Source organism: Vulpes vulpes, chromosome 12 (assembly GCF_048418805.1).
Source record: "Vulpes vulpes isolate BD-2025 chromosome 12, VulVul3, whole genome shotgun sequence".
Taxonomy (NCBI): Eukaryota; Metazoa; Chordata; class Mammalia; order Carnivora; family Canidae; genus Vulpes; species Vulpes vulpes.
In genome coordinates, this window is record NC_132791.1 from 74,941,989 (window position 1) to 74,961,170 (window position 19,182).

The following is a 19,182-nucleotide window of genomic DNA, read 5'->3' on the forward strand; positions in this document are numbered from 1 at the left end:
GCATACATGCTGCAAGAGACATAAAATTGTGTATCCTAAAGCCTTTCATATGAGCCAAGAACTGTAATCAGGAAAAATGGCCATCATGAGTGAAGATGCAAAATGATTATTTTTTTAATGATTCTACTATATCCACACGATGGTATATTATACAGTAGTGGAAATAAATGAATCACAGTGACACAAAAAGTATTGGATAATCTCAGTGACAAAATGTTAGGTGAAGAAGGGAGAGTCCCAAAACCACATATAAGCTACAATATCTTTTGTGAATGTTCAAATAAGCTAAACCTTAAAATACATGCTATTTAGGCATTGACATATGTATGTGAATCTGTTGATATAGAAGTTATATTCTAATGCAAGTGCGTGATGAACACCAAATTCAAGATTATTTCCCTGGCAGTCAGGTAAGAACAAGGGAGATGTAAAAGCATAGAGGTAACAATAAGCTGTTAGAGAGATCCCAGTACTTGGATTGAATGGTAGGCGAAAATATGTTCATGATACTGTATTTACTTCATTGAAAATAGGAACAACTATGATAAGGCTCGCAAACCACAGAATTATGATTATTCCATAATTTTTTTTAAAAAACCTTTTATTTTTTTTAATTAATTTTTATTGGTGTTCAATTTACCAACATACAGAAAAACACCCAGTGCTCATCCCGTCAAGTGTCCACCTCAGTGCCCGTCACCCATTCCCCTCCAACACCCGCCCTCCTCCCCCCTTCCACCACCCCTAGTTCGTTTCCCCGAGTTAGGAGTCTTTATGTTCTGTCTCCCTTCCTGATATTTCCCAACATTTCTTCTCCCTTCCTTTATATTCCCTTTCACTATTATTTATATTCCCCAAATGAATGAGAACATACACTGCTTGTCCTTCTCCGATTGACTTATTTCACTCAGCATAATACCCTCCAGTTCCATCCACGTTGAAGCAAATGGTGGGTATTTGTCATTTCTAATCGCTGAGTAATATTCCATTGTATACATAAACCACATCTTCTTTATCCATTCATCTTTCGATGGACACCGAGGCTCCTTCCACAGTTTGGCTATTGTGGCCATTGCTGATAGAAACATCGGGGTGCAGGTGTCCCGATGTTTCATTGCATCTGAATCTTTGGGGTAAATCCCCAACAGTGCAATTGCTGGGTCGTAGGGCAGGTCTATTTTTAACTCTTTGAGGAACCTCCACACAGTTTTCCAGAGTGGCTGCACCAGTTCACATTCCCACCAACAGTGTAAGAGGGTTCCCTTTTCTCCGCATCCTCTCCAACATTTGTTGTTTCCTGCCTTGTTAATTTTCCCCATTCTCACTGGTGTGAGGTGGTATCTCATTGTGGTTTTGATTTGTATTTCCCTGATGGCAAGTGATGCAGAGCATTTTCTCATGTGCATGTTGGCCATGTCCATGTCTTCCTCTGTGAGATTTCTCTTCATGTCTTTTGCCCATTTCATGATTGGATTGTTTGTTTCTTTGGTGTTGAGTTTAATAAGTTCTTTATAGATTTTGGAAACTAGCCCTTTATCTGATATGTCGTTTGCAAATATCCTCTCCCATTCTGTAGGTTGTCTTTTAGTTTTTTTGACTGTATCCTTTGCTGTGCAAAAGCTTCTTATCTTGATGAAGTCCCAATAGTTCATTTTTGCTTTTGTTTCTTTTGCCTTTGTGGATGTATCTTGCAAGAAGTTACTGTGGCCGAGTTCAAAAAGGGTGTTGCCTGTGTTCTCCTCTAGGATTTTGATGGACTCTTGTCTCACATTTAGATCTCTCATCCATTTTGAGTTTATCTTTGTGTATGGTGAAAGAGAGTGGTCCAGTTTCATTCTTCTGCATGTGGATGTCCAATTTTCCCAACACCATTTATTGAAGAGACTGTCTTTCTTCCAATGGATAGTCTTTCCTCCTTTATCGAATATTAGATGACCATACATTTCAGGGTCCACTTCTGGGTTCTCTATTCTGTTCCATTGATCTATGTGTCTGTTTTTGTGCCAGTACCACACTGTCTTGATGACCACAGCTTTGTAGTACAACCTGAAATCTGGCATTGTGATGCCCCCAGCTATGGTTTTCTTTTTTAAAATTCCCCTGGCTATTCGGGGTCTTTTCTGATTCCACACAAATCTTAAAATAATTTGTTCTAACTCTCTGAAGAAAGTCCATGGTATTTTGATAGGGATTGCATTAAACGTGTAAATTGCCCTGGGTAACATTGACATTTTCACAATATTAATTCTGCCAATCCATGAGCATGGAATATTTTTCCATCTCTTTGTGTCTTCCTCAATTTCTTTCAGAAGTGTTCTATAGTTTTTAGGGTATAGATCCTTCACCTCCTTGGTAAGGTTTATTCCTAGGTATCTTATGCTTTTGGGTGCAATTGTAAATGGGATTGACTCCTTAATTTCTCTTTCTTCAGTCTCATTGTTAGTGTATAGAAATGCCATTGATTTCTGGGCATTGATTTTGTATCCTGCCACGCTACCAAATTGCTGTATGAGTTCTAGCAATCTTGGGGTGGAGGCTTTTGGGTTTTCTATGTAGAGTATCATGTCATCAGCGAAGAGGGAGAGTTTGACTTCTTCTTTGCCAATTTGAATGCCTTTAATGTCTTTTTGTTGTCTGATTGCTGAGGCGAGGACTTCCAGAACTATGTTGAACAGCAGTGGTGAGAGTGGACATCCCTGTCTTGTTCCTGATCTTAGGGGAAAGGCTAAAAAACCTTTTAGCAAGTATTTTCTTTCCTGCAGACACAACACTAGACAATTGCCTATATTTCTCCAACTTGATTGATATCTTACCCAAAAAGAGAAAACAAAGTTCAATTAAATGTGTTCATTTTTATAGACATGGTTTACAGATTTTCAGTCTTCAACAGTAAATTTCATACATACATAAATTCACCTCTGAGATTAATTTTCATGGAGAATAACAAAAAGGGGAAAGGCAAGAAAAATCCAATGTCTGAAGGGAAATCTTTCTAAAATAGTTGTTTAGATAAGCCTCTGACCTCAGTCTAAGATCTGTTAATCATCTCTGTGGAGCACCAGTCCCCATGGTCTACACCCTGTTAACATACTAGCCTTTGGAGCCCTAATAAACACTTTTTGGAGCACACATAGAGCAACAGAGGGCATTCCTGGTTTAATTGGGTAAAGAACCACCCACAAATGTGTCTAATAAAAGTCCACATGAAAAGACTACAAATATCCCAACAAAAATACATTTAACAAGCCAAGTTCATCAACTTTTCTACCAGTTGCACATCAAGTTTCTCTCCTCCATCCACATTAAATAGAGATTTCACTGAATCTTAGGTCAGCTTTTGCATTTCATGCAAATATAATTATGGTGTTTGTACAACAAAGTTGTGGCTAATCAGTATTCCATGGACTTAGTAACTTGCCAAACCAGAATCCTTCTGATTACCTGTGAAGTGAAGACTCATCAGAATGGGAATATAGGTACCTTTAAACTACAAAAGACAAGATAGCTGTGAATTCTTCCTTCCGAAAGGTAAATATGTTCTAGTTTTGTTTCTAATTTTGTCTCCACATCATTATGTACATTGAAATTATATATATGTTTGCTTCATTTGTCTTACATTTCACTGAACAAAGTCAAATGTAAAATTGTGCTAAGCTATTAGAAACTGAAGTCCATACCGTGAAAAATGAAAACCTTTTCAGTGAAAACATCACATGCCTCTTTTTTACAAAGCACACCTGAAGTAATGTATTCACTTCTCAACTCACTAATCCAAGACATTCAATAAACCATGGTGAGTGCAATGGATAGCAACCAGAAAAGCATGGTAATTAAATATACATAGTTAGCAGTAGCTGATAACCATATACAACTAGTCTGGAAACATAAACCGAAGAGAATATTTGATAATAGGTTCTAACATTAAGGGAACTCAAAAGACATGTACACAATTTTTAATGAGTTGGACTAAACAATATTATCTAGAGATGCATATTTTCATTATCAAGGTATTAAAATACAAGGAGGTGATTACTATAAACACTAATATAGTGGATACGTTGGGAACGAGGGGTAATGATTGGTCAAGGCACAAAAAGAAGCAAGAATATTCACCTTAACTCATTAAGCTTTTACTTTTTTCTATATGTTTTATAATAAATTTACTTTTTATTGTTGTTCAATTTGCCAACATACAGAATAACACCCAGTGCTCATCCCCTCAAGTGCCCCCCTCAGTGCCCATCACCCATTCACCCCCACCCCCCACCCTCCTCCCCTTCCACCACCCCTAGTTCGTTTCCCAGAGTTAGGAGTCTCTATGTTCTGTTATTGTATTAAAAAAACTGTTCTTTTAATGAAACCATGTTGAATTGACTTATTCCATGTTATTTCCAGAAAAAGGAAAAGAACCAGTGCCTGAATGTTAAAGAGGCTTCTCTGAGCTCAACATAAAGAGTAGGGATGAGGCACAGATCAAAGGACAGCCATAACGCTCTGAGAACAGGAACTGTGTGAACATTCTGTGGAAGACCTCCTTCAGGAGCAGAAGGATGGATCATGGTTTCTGAGTCTATTTCAACTCTTAAATCCTATGGCCTTTTAATTCCCAACACTCTCCCAACCTTATGTGGTCAAAGAACCCCAGGTGCATTTTGTAATCAAGGCATGTTGGGAACTAAGTCCTCTATCCTCTCCTACCTCTGGGTTTATCAGTTCAGTAGGTACATCATGCTTATGGGCACTTTTGTGTACATGAGTGTCTGTGCTTTTGAAAAGTTATGCAAACATGAGATGTTAACTATCCCAGTTTAGTTCTAGACCATCATGGTAAAATCAAAGTGTGAATAATGAAAACAGTAAGGAGTGAAAAGAAAAATGTGTAGATAGATGAATACAATTTTAATTTTGAGAATTAAATATGAACGAAGCACAATTCCTAGTGCTTTCACAAATACTAACCCTCACCACCTCCCTTTCAGGAAATTATTATCATCACTGAAAACATAGAGAATCTAGTGCACAAAGAGGTTACATAACTGCCCAGGGACATGCTACCTCCCAGTAGTGAAGCTGGGATTTGACACCAAGCTCTGGGTTTAGGGTCTTTGCTCTTAAGCACTATGCCCAACTTAGCCAACCTCCTACCACATAAAAAATTCGCATTACTAAATTAAATCTCCATATTGTAATGAGGAAAACTATATCCAAATCTCATAAAAATAATGGTAATAACAGTTCCTTCATGATTATAAGACTTTCATGTTCTAACTAACCTGCTAATAGCAATGATATACTGTAGGTAACTACCATATTTCATTGAAACTGCAATTATGGTTTTTTATCCCTTGGTCCCAAACACACTATGAATATAAAGCACCCTAGGTCAGAATTTCATGGTCATATTCATAAAACATTTTTAAACTAAAAAAAATAAAAAATGTATAAACTAATTCAGTCATTAAACATTCCACCTATTTTAATGATATGATCAATTATTCAGAAATAGTGAAATTTATGTGTTCTTAATCTCTTTTCTGTAATCTTTCAGAATTTAAATGAGGTTTTACAAATACAGTTCTGAAGCAGACAGAGGATTGATTCATATAATTGGTAAATTCCACAGGGGAAACATCTCATTGACTTTTTACTGAGCTGCTTCTTGTTCAACTTCTTGTTCAACCTATCTAGCTACTTTTGCTGAATGCCAGGTAAGTAGGCATTAACACAGTTGTGTGCTGTATATATAGGGTAACCAAATGTTTCTAGAATTCATTCAGTTTTTTAAGACCTTATTTATTCATGAGAGAGACAGAGAGGCAGAGACAGAGGCATAGGGAGAAGCAGGCTTTCTGTGGGGAACCCAATGCAGGACTTGATCCCGGGACCCTGGGATCATAACCTGAGCCAAAAGCAGACACCCAACCACTGAGCCACCCACGTGTCCTGAATTCATTCAGTTTTTAACTCTGCAACAAATCAATAGGCTTCTTAAATGGTTTAATAGCAGTCACAGAAGGTATTCCAAGAAACACATAGCATTTGTACATGGAAACCAAGGTTAAAAAGAAAGACAATTTTTCCTGGCACCAGAAACACATGAGCCACAAAAAGTTCAGTATATGGGGAACAACAGAATTGACACAGGAACAGAGGTGTCTGCAATGTTGAATAGGAGGGAAAACATAAGGAGGAGGTTGGTGATGATGGACATTACAATGGCTGGTATCCACACACTTAGAAGTGAATATGGAAAGTGATCCTGCTACCGAATGAGGGGACGAATCCCAAGAAAATGGGACATTTAACATTCTACCTCAAACTTACTCCTTTGATAAGGGAAAATTTGTCATGACCAAGTATGCTGATTTGTAATTTTAAAAAGAAACCACACAAAATCTATCCCATTATTAACTTCATGGATTTATTACTTAATCAAAATACAGAGAAGCAAAGGTGTGATGGTAACTTTTTTTTAAAAGATTTTATTTATATATTCATGACAAACAGACACACACACAGAGAGAGAGAGAGAGAGAGAGAGAGAGGCAGAGACACAGGCAGTGGGAGAAGCAGGCTCCATGCAGGAGCCCGACGTGGGCCCAGGATCCCACCCCCCGCCCAAGGCAGGCGCTAAACCACTGAACCACCCAGGGATCCCCTACCATGTTGTTTTTAGAACCACACTGGTTAGTATTAATCAGGGAGAGGCTTTGGGCACTGAACACAAGGAAAGTGTTAACATAGGTGTCCAAATGGAACAGAGATACTCATGGCAAATTTCAGAGATTTTTATTTCTACCTAGGCCTGATGCTATTTTGATTGCCATGGTTTGTCTCCTAGACTTTCCTGAGGAGCCATGGACACAAACAATGGAAGTTCTGCAAAAGATTTCATCCTCCTGGGGTTTTCTGATTGGCCCCAATTAGAACCCATCATTTCTGGGGTTGTCTTCATCTTCTATATTGTGACTCTGGTAGGAAACACAACCATCATTCTTGTGTCTTACCTAGACACCCAGCTCCATACTCCCATGTATTTCTTCTTATCTAATTTGTCTTTTCTGGACCTCTGTTATACAACAAGCATTGCCCCCCAGATGCTGGTAAATCTATGGGGTCCAACAAAGTCTATTACCTATAAAGGGTGTGTGCTTCAATCCTTTGTTGCCCTTGAGCTGGGATCCACAGAATGTCTTCTCTTGGCTGTGATGGCCTATGACCGCTATGCTGCTGTCTGTCAACCTCTTCATTACACAGTAATAATGCACCCTCAGCTTTGCCAGAAGATGGTGCTCACTGCCTGGTTAGGTGGTCTTGGCAGTGCCTTAATTCTCTGCTCCTTGACTCTGAAGTTGCCAAGATGTGGACACCGAGAGGTGGATCATTTTTTCTGTGAGACGCCAGCATTGATCAAGATGGCGTGTGTCTATTCAAAAGTAATGGAGATCACTGTCTATGCTCTTGGAGTGATATTACTTCTAATACCTCTGTCACTAATTCTCATCTCATATGCAGTTATCACTCAAGCTGTCATGAGGATCAAGTCAGCAACAAGGTGGCATAAGGTCCTCAATACATGTGGTTCCCACCTCACAGTTGTAACTCTGTTTTATGGAACAATCATTTACATGTACATGAAACCACATAGTAGCACATCCCAAGATAAGGGGAAGTTCTTTACTTTCTTTTACACAATCATCACACCCACCCTTAACCCTCTAATCTACACTTTAAGAAACAAAGATGTAAAGAGTGCAGTAAAGAGAATACTACATATAGAAGAACGGTCAGCAAAGTCATGAGTTCGATGGAAGAGAGATAGGAAATAATATTAAAAATTATCAACAGATAATTGATTCATTTATGCAAAGAATTTATTGAGTGTCTACCATGTACAAAGAATTGTACTAGGTACTAACTTTGTAAATAAGTAGGAAGTAGACAGAAATTACAAGGAGAAAGAGATACAGATACATAAAGAAACTTCAATCCATATATTTAAAAAGCTTCAAGACCAGTTGGGGGCTACAGACCACTAAATATATAATTATGAAATGTGGTTAAGTACAATACCAGAGATATGCACGAAGTATTAAAATATTTCACAGGGAAATTTATTTTATTTTTTTATGATTCTTTTTTTTTAAGATTTTGTTTATTTATTCATGAGAGACACAGAGAGAGGCAGAGACACAGGCAAGAGAGAGAAGCAGGCTCCATGCAGGGAGCCCGATACGGGACTCGATCCTGGGACTCTAGGACCACACCCTGGGCCGAATCCCATCCTCAAACACTGAGCCACCCAGGTGTCCCGGGAAATTTATTTTAATGTAGGATTACACAAGGACACTGATTTCTTTCTTTCCAGAAGTAACACCTTCGTGGAAATAACAGTCCCTTTCAGGCACCTGATACTACCAGCAAGGCCTTTGTGCTGTAGACCAATGACTCACTGATAGCTGTTCCACCTTCTGCTTCTAGTTTTAACTGGGCACAGGGCCACCGTGCCGACATCACATTTCTGAATCTGGCCTCCTACCAATACAATGCTAGGGAAGCAATGTGTACAACTCCTGGGACATTTTCTCAAAAATGAAGCCATTTGCTCTCATCCTTCTCTCTCCCCTTCCTCTTAGGTGGAATGTGAATTTGGAGAGTACCTAGCTTTGCCAAAAATCCTAAGAGGGAATGGAACAATAAAATGGAAACAGATATACCCCTGCAGCAGAGCAATGCCTCCACACTATTACAGGAGGGAAAGCTTCTATATCGCTTAATATAAATTAACACTCTATTTTGATATCTCTCTTTTAAAAGTACCTTAGCTTTTGCCCATCATGGCCTGATAAGGAGTTTGGGGTTTTCCTGTAAGGTAGCGCAAACCTTGGATCAGCAGCAACAACATCACTTTGCCCTTTATCAGAAATGCACACTCTTCATCCCACCTCAGACCTACTGAGCCAACCATTTGAGGATGGACCAGCAACTGATGTTTTTTAACAAACACTACAGGTGATCAGACTAAAGCTTGAGAACCACTGTTACATACAGAATAGAAAGATGTTGAGTCTCTAAACAGAAAAAATAACATAGTTTTATGGATTTAAATTAATTTCCCTCCTATATACCTGTGAAAGGAAGTTAACAGTTTCTCAAGTCTCTTAAATAAGACAAATGAAGGAAATGAGTTTCACCTAAATGAATTCAATATAAAAAGTTATTTGTTGTTTGGTACTATACTGTTTTTTAATTCTTTATTTAAATTCAATTAATTAACATATACCTTATTATTAGTTTCAGAGGTAGAATTTAGTGATTCAACAGTTACATATAACACAAGTGCTTATCATCACATCAAGTGCCTTCCTTCTAGCTCTGGTTTTATAACATTCTTTCTTTTGTGAACTATGGTGGTAAAAATGGTAATTTTTGAATGATACTTTATGCTCTTATTTGACAAAACAAAAATTTGGCAATATCATAGTTGCTCCCAATATTTTTTTACTTTGCTTTACTGGTAAATATATTCAAATTCTGAGAATCTCTATGCTGGAGAGAAAACTACTCCCCTTCACTTCAAGATGATCATTTCAGAGACTAGAAATACTCCCTGCACATGAGAATACTCACATTAATGGTGCCTTTGCTCTGTGATTGTATGGTGTAAGGCACCAACCACCTTCATATTTTTGTGGGGTGATGGGGCTTGTAAGAGTTAATGGTCTTAGTGTGGTACTGGCACAAAAAGAGACACATATATCAATGGAACAGAATAGAGAATCCAGAAGTGGACCCTGAACTTTATGGTCAACTAATATTTGATAAATATCCACTAGAAAAAAGACAGTCTCTTCAATAAATGGTGCTGGGAAAATTGGACATCCACATGCAGAAGAATGAAACTAGACCATTCTCTTGCACCATACACAAAGATAAACTCTAAATGGATGAAAGATCTAAATGTGAGACAAGATTCCATCAAAATCCTAGAGGAGAACACAGGCAACACCCTTTTTGAACTCGGCCACAGTAACTTCTTGCAAGATACATCCACGAAGGCAAAAGAAACAAAAAAATGAACTATTGGGACTTCATCAAGATAAGCAGCTTTTGCACAGCAAAGGATACAGTCAAAACTAAAAGACAACCTACAGAATGGGAGAAGATATTTGCAAATGACATATCAGATAAAGGGCTAGTTTCCAAAATCTATAAAGAACTTATTAAACTCAACGGCAAAGTAACAAACAATCCAATCATGAAATGGGCAAAAGACATGAAGAGAAATCTCACAGAGGAAGACATGGACATGGCCAACATGCACATGAGAAAATGCTCTGCATCACTTGCCATCAGGGAAATACAAATCAAAACCACAATGAGATACCACCTCACACCAGTGAGAATGGGGAAAATTAACAAGGCAGGAAACAACAAATGTTGGAGAGGATGCGGAGAAAAGGGAACCCTCTTACACTGTTGGTGGGAATGTGAACTGGTGCAGCCACTCTGGAAAACTGTGTGGAGGTTCCTCAAAGATTAAAAATAGACCTGCCCTACGACCCAGCAATTGCACTGTTGGGGATTTACCCCAAAGATTCAGATGCAATGAAACGTCGGGACACCTGCACCCCGATGTTTCTAGCAGCAATGGCCACAATAGCCAAACTGTGGAAGGAGCCTGGGTGTCCATCGAAAGATGAATGGATAAAGAAGATGTGGTTTATGTATACAATGGAATATTACTCAGCCATTAGAAACGACAAATACCCACCATTTGCTTCAACGTGGATGGAACTGGAGGGTATTATGCTGAGTGAAATAAGTCAATCGGAGAAGGACAAACAGTGTATGTTCTCATTCATTTGGGGAATATAAATAATAGTGAAAGGGAATATAAAGGAAGGGAAAAGAAATGTTGGGAAATATCAGGAAGGGAGACAGAACATAAAGACTCCTAACTCTGGGAAATGAACTAGGGGTGGTGGAAGGGGAGGAGGGCGGGTGTTGGAGGGGAATGGGTGACGGGCACTGAGGTGGACACTTGACGGGATGAGCACTGGGTGTTTTTCTGTATGTTGGCAAATTGAACACCAAAAAATTAAATTTATTATTAAAATATATATATATAAATATTCTTATCATTTAAAAAAAAAAAGAAGGGTAGGGAGGAGAAATCAGTAGGAAATATCATATCAGAAAGGGAGACAGAACATGAAGACTCCTAACTCTGGGAAACGAACTAGGGATGGTGGAAGGGGAGGAGGGCGGGGGGTGGGGGTGAATGGGTGACGGGCACTGAGGGGGGCACTTGACGGGATGAGCACTGGGTGTTATTCTGTATGTTGGCAAATTGAACACCAATAAAAAATAAATTTATTATTAATAAATTTATTATAAAAAAACTGATGGGAAATATCTTTGGAAATGGAATTGCTAAACCACCTCTCTGAACAGTATATTTGTTCAGTGTGTGCTGGAACATTTCAGCTTATCCATCGCCCTATATGTTATGGGCATTTGACTGTATATATTGTATATATACTGGACAAATAGGTCCTAATTTTATAATATCTAATCTCTGGATATTAAAGAGGTTGCCAGTGTATGACAAAGTAGTTAGTAAGCTAACATATTTTGTACACTTTGTGTTAAAATTCATTGAAAGCTGTCTTCTGAAAAGGATTTTTAGAGATGACATTGTAGTCACATCTACGTGACACATGCCCATCTATTCACCCTCTGGATTGGCAGTAGAGAGAAGTGAGAAATGAAGGGTTCTAAAATGTTCATATGCAGAAGGCACTTTCAAATATAACTCATTGTTACATGTGTGTAGTTTATTCAACACTACTAGGTATATAGTGGACAAACTTAAGTCCTTATTTGAAACATCTAGCCTTCCTAGATGTTTAGAAGTGCACAAACTATGTTAAAAGTAGAGGTATTAAAATAACACATTTTGTAGAAAATCCTTTTAAAATTTATATGAAATATTGTCTTTTGAAAATGAGATGATGGGCAGCCTGGGTGGCTCAGCAGTTTAGTGCCTGCCTTGGTCCCAGGGTGTGATCCTGGAGACCTGAGATCAACTCCCACGTCAGGTTCCCTGCATGGAGCCTGCTTCTCCCTCTGACTGTGTCTCTTGCCTCTGTGTGTGTGTCTTATGAATAAATAAATAAATTTTTAAAAAATATTTTTAAAAATGAGATGGTCAAAGTGATCAAACCACCTCTCAGAGCAGTACACATTATATGATATCTGTGCTGGTTCAGGGAGGAAGAAGAAGAAAGTGTAAAGGGCTTTATGCCAGTATGTTTATAGTTAGCCAGGATTAACCATTGTCCTGGATTTCTGTATTTTATTTTACTTAGCTATGTATATAGTGTATATAAAGGACAAAGTCCTAATTTACATCATCTAGTCTTTCTATATGTTAAAGAGCCAGTGTATAACAAAAGTAGTTAGTAAACAAATACATTGTGTACACTTTGTGTTTAAATTCATAGGAAAGAGAGATCCCTGGGTGGCGCAGCGGTTTGGCGCCTGCCTTTGGCCCAGGGCACGATCCTGGAGACCCGGGATCGAATCCCACGTCCCACGTCGGGCTCTCGGTGCATGGAGCCTGCTTCTCCCTCTGCCTGTGTCTCTGCCTCTCTCTCTCTCTCTCTCTCTGTGTGTGTGTGTGTGTGTGTGTGACTATCATAAATAATAAATAAAAAAATTTAAAAAAAATAAAATAAATTCATAGGAAAGACTATTCTGAAAACTAGAGGAAGTGAAACTTAAAATCTCCTCTAAGCATTACAAATGCTTATACTTTCCACTAGGTTGATATAGATGAGAAAGAAGGGTTCTAGGCCAGAATGTTCTTTCAGTGCTACTATGTATGTAGTGGACAAATTTTAAATAAATCCTTACTTGAAACATCTAGTCTTCTGGATGTTTGAAAGTGAACAACATGGGCAGCCGGGGTGGCTCAGTGGTTTAGCACTGTTTTCAGCCTAGGGTGTGGCCCTGGAGACCCGGTATTGAGTCCCACATCAGGCTCCCTGCACAGCCCTTCTGCCTGTGTCTCTGCCTCTCTTTTCTTTGTATCTCTCATGAGTAAATAAAATGTTTTTTAAAAAGTGAACAACATGTTCTAAGTAGAGAGTTAAAGTAACAACACCTTTAAGTATTGTCAATTTACAGGAATGGTTGTATTTTGGGAATGGAATTGTTAAACCTGATGTCTTGGAGAATATGCTGACTGCTCACTGGAGGACAGGGATGGAGACAGGGGTAGGGAAGAAGTGAGAAGAGAAGGGTTCTGTGCCCCTGAGTCTTTTTTTAAAGATTTTTAAAAATATTTTATTTACTAATGAGAGAAACACAGAGAGAGGCAAAGACATAGGCAGAGGGAGAAACAGCCTCCATGCAGGGAGCCCAATGCAGCACTCGATCCTGGGGCCATGGGATCGTGACCTGAGCTGAAGGCAGATGCTCAACTGCTGAGCTTCCCAGGCATCCCACCCCTGAGTCTTTAGACTAAAGTTCTGTATGTGCATTTTAGTTAATATTGCTGTATGTCAAAGGATAAAACCTAATGCGCAAAGTATATTAAAAGTAGAGGTAGTAAAACAATCCCTTTATAAATGCCCTTTTGTTAGCTTTTAGGAAGAACTGTTCTGGGAGTGTCTGTTAATCCACCTCTTAGGGCTAGATGTAGTCCTATACTTAGTCATTAGTATGGTGGATGAAGCAGAGGCAGGGTGAAAGGAAGGGCTTTTTGCTAGTATCTCCACATCTAGAAGACACTTTTAGGTTATAAACATAGGTCTGTATGTATGTTTTTATGAAGTACCTGTGTTTGTTGTGGACAAGGTTCATTATTTTGTAACATCTAAGCTTTTTGGATGTCCTGAGGTGACAGTGTATGATAAAATGTACAGCTAGTAAATTAACCAATTTATAAGTTTCTTTTTGTTATCATTAATAGGAAAGCATCTTGGACATGGGATTGTTACGCTGTCTCTGAAAAATGTCAGAACTTATTAGGTTGGCAGCAGAGGGGCAGAAGGAAATATAGAGGGAGAGTTGTAGGCAGATGTTTTCACATTTACATTTTAATGGTAACTGTTAACTTGTGTGCATCTGTGTCTCTTTGGCTGTACCATAGGAATACATTAAGTGATTCATGGAGACACCTCCTTGCTAATATTTGAATAGTATAGATTGGATGATGAATTCTTTTAGAAGCATTATATATTGTGCACTCTGTTTCTTTATGTCTCCGCTTTAATTGAACAATAAGGGAATGCAATATTTTAATTGTAACTGCCAATATCTTTACCTAGAGGCCTGTTGCCATTTTTGTTGCCAAAAAGGCAGGATTAAATTTTTTTCTTTCATTTTTTTAAGATTTTATTTATTTATTCATAGAGGCACAGAGAGAGAGAGAGAGGCAGAGACACAGGCAGAGGGAGAAGTGGGCTCCATACAAGGAGCCCGAGGTGGGACTCGATCCAGGGTCTTCAGGATCATGCCCCGGGCTGCAGGTGGTACTAAACTGCTATGCCACTGGGGCTGCCCCATTTTTTTTCTTTCAGATGGGAATTGGTGTAGTGTAGTCTTGGTTATTAAAATACTCATAGTTCAGGGACTTTGACATGGTAAATATTCATGGTGTGTAAAAAAAATCATGATACATAACTGTGCAATCTTAATTACATTAAAATGCTTACTTGTTAGATAACACATGGTCCATAGAAGTCAAACTGTAAACTACTTGTGAATATGGATGACCTTGTTCTTTGCTTCTTGTGTTTTTCAGTTTCCTTTTATGCACATGTTAACTTGTAAAAATTAATTTTTTACATTTGTTTTTATTTAAGTTCGATTTGCCAAAATATAACACCCACTACTCAAGGGGGCAGGGCAAGATGATGGAAGAGTAGGGTACCCAAGTCACCTGTCCCCACCAACTTACCTAGATAACTTTCGAATCATCCTGAAAACCTACAACTCCGACCTGAGATTTAAAGTGAGAACAGCTGGAACGCTACAGAGAGGAGAGTTTGCACTTCTAACAAGGTAGGAAGGGGGAAAAATAATAAAAAAGAATCAAGTCGGGGAGGGGCCCCTGAAAGGAGCCTGGCTAAAGCCCCACGGTGAAAGCCTCCAGGACAGGAAATCCCAGTCTTGGAGAAGCAGGAACTTTAAAAATCCACACTAGATTCTTCCTGGATGTAAAGGTGCTTAGCAGGAAAACCAGGCAGAACCACAGGATGGGCAGTGGAGCCTCCAGGTTCCTGGGGTCACTAACAGAGGAAGTGAGCCCCAGGGAAGAGCACGCCACAGACTGTGGACCAAACTTAGTAAAGGGCTGGAACACGTGCCCAGCAGGGCCTCAGGAGAAGCTCAGGCTGTGGCTCCAGGCAGAGGGGGCTGCGCCCTGCTGCATTCAGGACCCATAGCCCAAGGAGCAATTCCAGCAGCACAGGCCCAGAATTCCAGGATGCTGAGTGGACATAGCCCACAATCCTGCACTCCCCCCAGGACAGGAGGAGGTGAGGAGGGAACAGGACTGCAAGGATGATCCTGTCACCAGGCGCCTACAAGCTGTGCAGATAACTGCCCCCTGTCCCCAGGAGCATCCAGGCCAGTATGGACTGGAAGACTATGGTAGTTACTGCAGGAGCTGACCCCAGAGCTGGAGAGCTGGTGGCCACCAGTGTGATTGTTCCTCCTGGTGTCACCCAGTGTCTGGGATGGAGTGGGGCTGTCAGGGAACAGGGGACTCACAGGATAAACAGATCCCACTGAGCCATGCCCCTGGCAGGGGGTAAGGCAGCTCCCCCAGGAACACACACATGACAATCAGCACATCAGGTGTCTTTTCCAGAAGACCAGCTGGAAGGACAGGGGAAGAGCAAGTTCTTGGCCAAGCAGTGCTTGAATGCACCAGGAGAAGTCAAGGGATTTACAATATATGGAACCAGAGGATACCCGTCTTTGTTTTTTTTCTTCTTTTTCCAGTACAACTCGTTTTTAGCCACTCTGCACTGAGCAAAATGAATAGAAGGAAGAACTCACCATAAAAAAAGAATCAGAAGCAGTACTCTGCCATGGAGTTACAGAATATGGATGACAATTCGATGTCAGAAAGCCAGTTCAGAAGCACAATTATAAAACTACCCGTGGCTCTGGAAAAAAGGATAAAGGATTCAAGAGACTTCATGACTGCAGAACTTAGATCTAATCAGGCCAATATTAAAAATCAGTTAAATGAAATGCAATCCAAATGGGAGGTCCTAACGACGAGGGTTAATGAGGTACAAGAACAAGTGAGTAACATAGAAGACAAGTTGGAAGGAAGGAAGCTGAGGAATAAAGAAAAACAAAAGACCATGAGAAAAGGTTAAGGGAAGTAAATGACAGCCTCAGAAGGAAAGAAATCTACATTTAATTGGGGTTCCAGAGGACGCTGAAAGGGACAGAGGGCCAGAAAGCATATGTGAACAAATCATAATGAGAACTTCTCTAACATGGGGATGGAAACAGGCATTCAGATCCAGGATGTAGAGAGATCCCCCACACCCCAAAATCAAAAAAAACTGTTCAACACCTCAACATTTAACAGTGAAACTTGCAAATTCCCAAGATAAAGAGAAAAATCTTAAAGCAGCAAGAGAGAAGAGATCCCTAAACATGGGGGAAAATATTAGATTAACAGCAGACCTCTCCACAGAGACTTGGCAGGCCAGAAAGAGCTGGCAGGATATATTCAGGGTCCTAAATGAGAAGAATATGCAACCAAAAATACTTTATCCAGCAAGGCTCTCATTCAGAATAGAAGGAGAGATAAAGAGCTTCCAAGATAGGCAGAAACTGAAAGAATGTGACCACCAAACCAGCTCTGCAAGAAATATTAAGGGGGACTCTGTTTAAAAAAAAAAGAGGATGCCCAAGAAATAATCCACAAAAACAGGTACTGAATAGGTATTATGATGACACTAAATTCATATCTTTCAATAGTAACTCTGAACGTGAATGGGCTTAATGACACCATCAAAAGGCGCACAATTTCAGACTGGATAAAAAAGCAAAGCCATCTATTTGCTGTCTACAAGAGACTCATTTTAGACTTATGGACACCTGCAGCCTGAAAATAAAAGGTTGGAGAACCATTTACCATTCAAATGGTCCTAAACACTTGACGGGATGAGCACTGGGTGTTTTTCTGTATGTTGGTAAATTGAACACCAATAAAAATTAATTAAAAAAAAAAACAAATGGTCCTCAAAAGAAAGCAGGGGTAGCCATCCTCATCACATACATAAAAGTTTATACCAAAGACTGTAGTAAGAGATGAAGAGGGACACTATATCATACTTAAAGGGTCTATCCAACAAGACGACCTAACAATCATGAATATTTATGCCCGAATGTGGGAGCTGCCAAACAAATCAATTAATAACCAAAGTTAAAACATACTTAGAAAATACTACACTTAAACTGCGAGACTTGAACACAGTGCTTTCTGCAATTCATAGATATTCTAAGCACAACATCTCCAAAGAAAGAAGAGCCTTAAATGATACACTGGACCAGATGGATTTAACAGATATTTACAGAACTTTACATCCAAACACAAATGAATACACATTCTTCTAAGTGCACATGGAACTTTCTCCAGAATAGACCACACACTGGGTCACAAATCAGGTCTCAACCAATACCAAAAGATTGAGATTCTCTCCTGGATATTTTCAGACCATAATGCCTTGAAACTTGAACTTCATCACAAGAAGAAATTTGGAAGAAATTCAAACACCTGCTAAAGGATGGATGATTGGGTCAACCAGGAAATGAGAAAAGAATTTAAAAGATTCATAAAACTAATGAGAATGAAGATAAAACCATTCAAAATCTTTGGGATACAGCAAAAGCAGTCGTGAGGGGGAAATACATTGCAATACAAGCATCCCTCAAAAGTTTGGAAAAAACTCAAATACACAAGCTAAACTTGCACCTCAAGGAACTGAAGATAGAACAGCAAATAAAATCTATACCCAGAAGAAGAAGAGAGTTAATAAATATTTGAGCATAACTCAATAAAATAGAGACCAGAAGAACTGCAGGACAGATCAACAAACCAGGAGTTGGTTCTTTGAAAGAATTGATAAGATAGATAAAATATTAGCCAGCCTTATTAAAAACAAAAGAGAAAATAATTAATAAAATCGTGAATGAAAAAGGAGAGATCACAACCAATACCAAGGAAATAGAAACGATTTTTAAAACATATTATGAACAGCTATACCCCAATAAATTAGGCAATCTAGCAGACCTGGATGCATTCCTGGAAAACCACAAACCCCAAAACCGGAACAGGAAAAAATAGAAAACCTGAACAGGCCAATAACCAGGAAGGAAATTGGAACAGTCATCCAAAACCTCCCAAGACACAAAAGTCCAGGGGCAGATGGCTTCCCAGGGGAATTCTATAAAACGTTTGAAGAAAAAACCATACCTATTCTACTAAAGCTGTTTGGAAAGATAGAAAGAGATGGAGTACTTCCAAATTCGTTCTTTGAGGCCTGCATCACCTTAATTCCAAAACCAGACAAAGACCCCACCAAAAAGAAGAATTAGACCAATATCCCTGATGAACATGGATGCAAAAATTCTCAACAAGATACTAGCCAATAGGATCCAACAGTACATTAAGATTATTCACCAGGACCAAGTGGGATTTATCCCCAGGATACAAGGCTGGTTCAACATTCGTAAAGTAATCAACGTGATAGATCGTATCAACAAGAGAAAAAACGAGAACCATATGATCCTCTCATTAGATGCAGAGAAAGCATTTGACAAAATACAGCATCCATTCCTGATCAAAACTCTTCAGAGTGTAGAGATAGAGGGAACATTCCTCAGCATCTTAAAAGTCATCTATGAAAAGCCCACATCAAATACCATTCTCAATGGGGAAGCACTGGGAGCCTTTCCCCTGAGATCAGGAACAAGACAGGGATGTCCACTCTCACCACTGCTGTTCAACACAGTACTAGAAGTCCTAGCCTCAGCAATCAGGCAACAAAAAGAAATAAAAGGTATTCAAATTGGCAAAGAAGTCAAACTCTCCCTCTTTCCAGATAACATGATACTGTACATAGAAAACCCAAAAGAGGG

General features: G+C 39.2%; 1 protein-coding gene across 2 annotated transcripts; it reads left to right on the top strand.

The window, feature by feature from the left end:
* Nucleotides 1-895: 895 nt before the first annotated feature.
* Nucleotides 896-10,901, top strand: LOC112910342 (olfactory receptor 2W1-like). Of its 2 annotated transcripts, none has more exons than XM_025986582.2 (2): nucleotides 896-5,708; nucleotides 6,842-10,901. In XM_025986582.2, exon 2 carries the CDS (start codon nucleotides 6,858-6,860, stop codon nucleotides 7,800-7,802), a length of 945 nt encoding a protein of 314 aa, XP_025842367.2. In that variant the 5' UTR covers nucleotides 896-5,708; nucleotides 6,842-6,857; the 3' UTR covers nucleotides 7,803-10,901. The 2 variants fall into 2 exon arrangements, with proteins under 2 accessions (XP_025842367.2, XP_072584988.1); XM_072728887.1 differs by having other exon boundaries at nucleotides 896-4,560; nucleotides 5,549-10,901.
* Nucleotides 10,902-19,182: the final 8,281 nt, after the last annotated feature.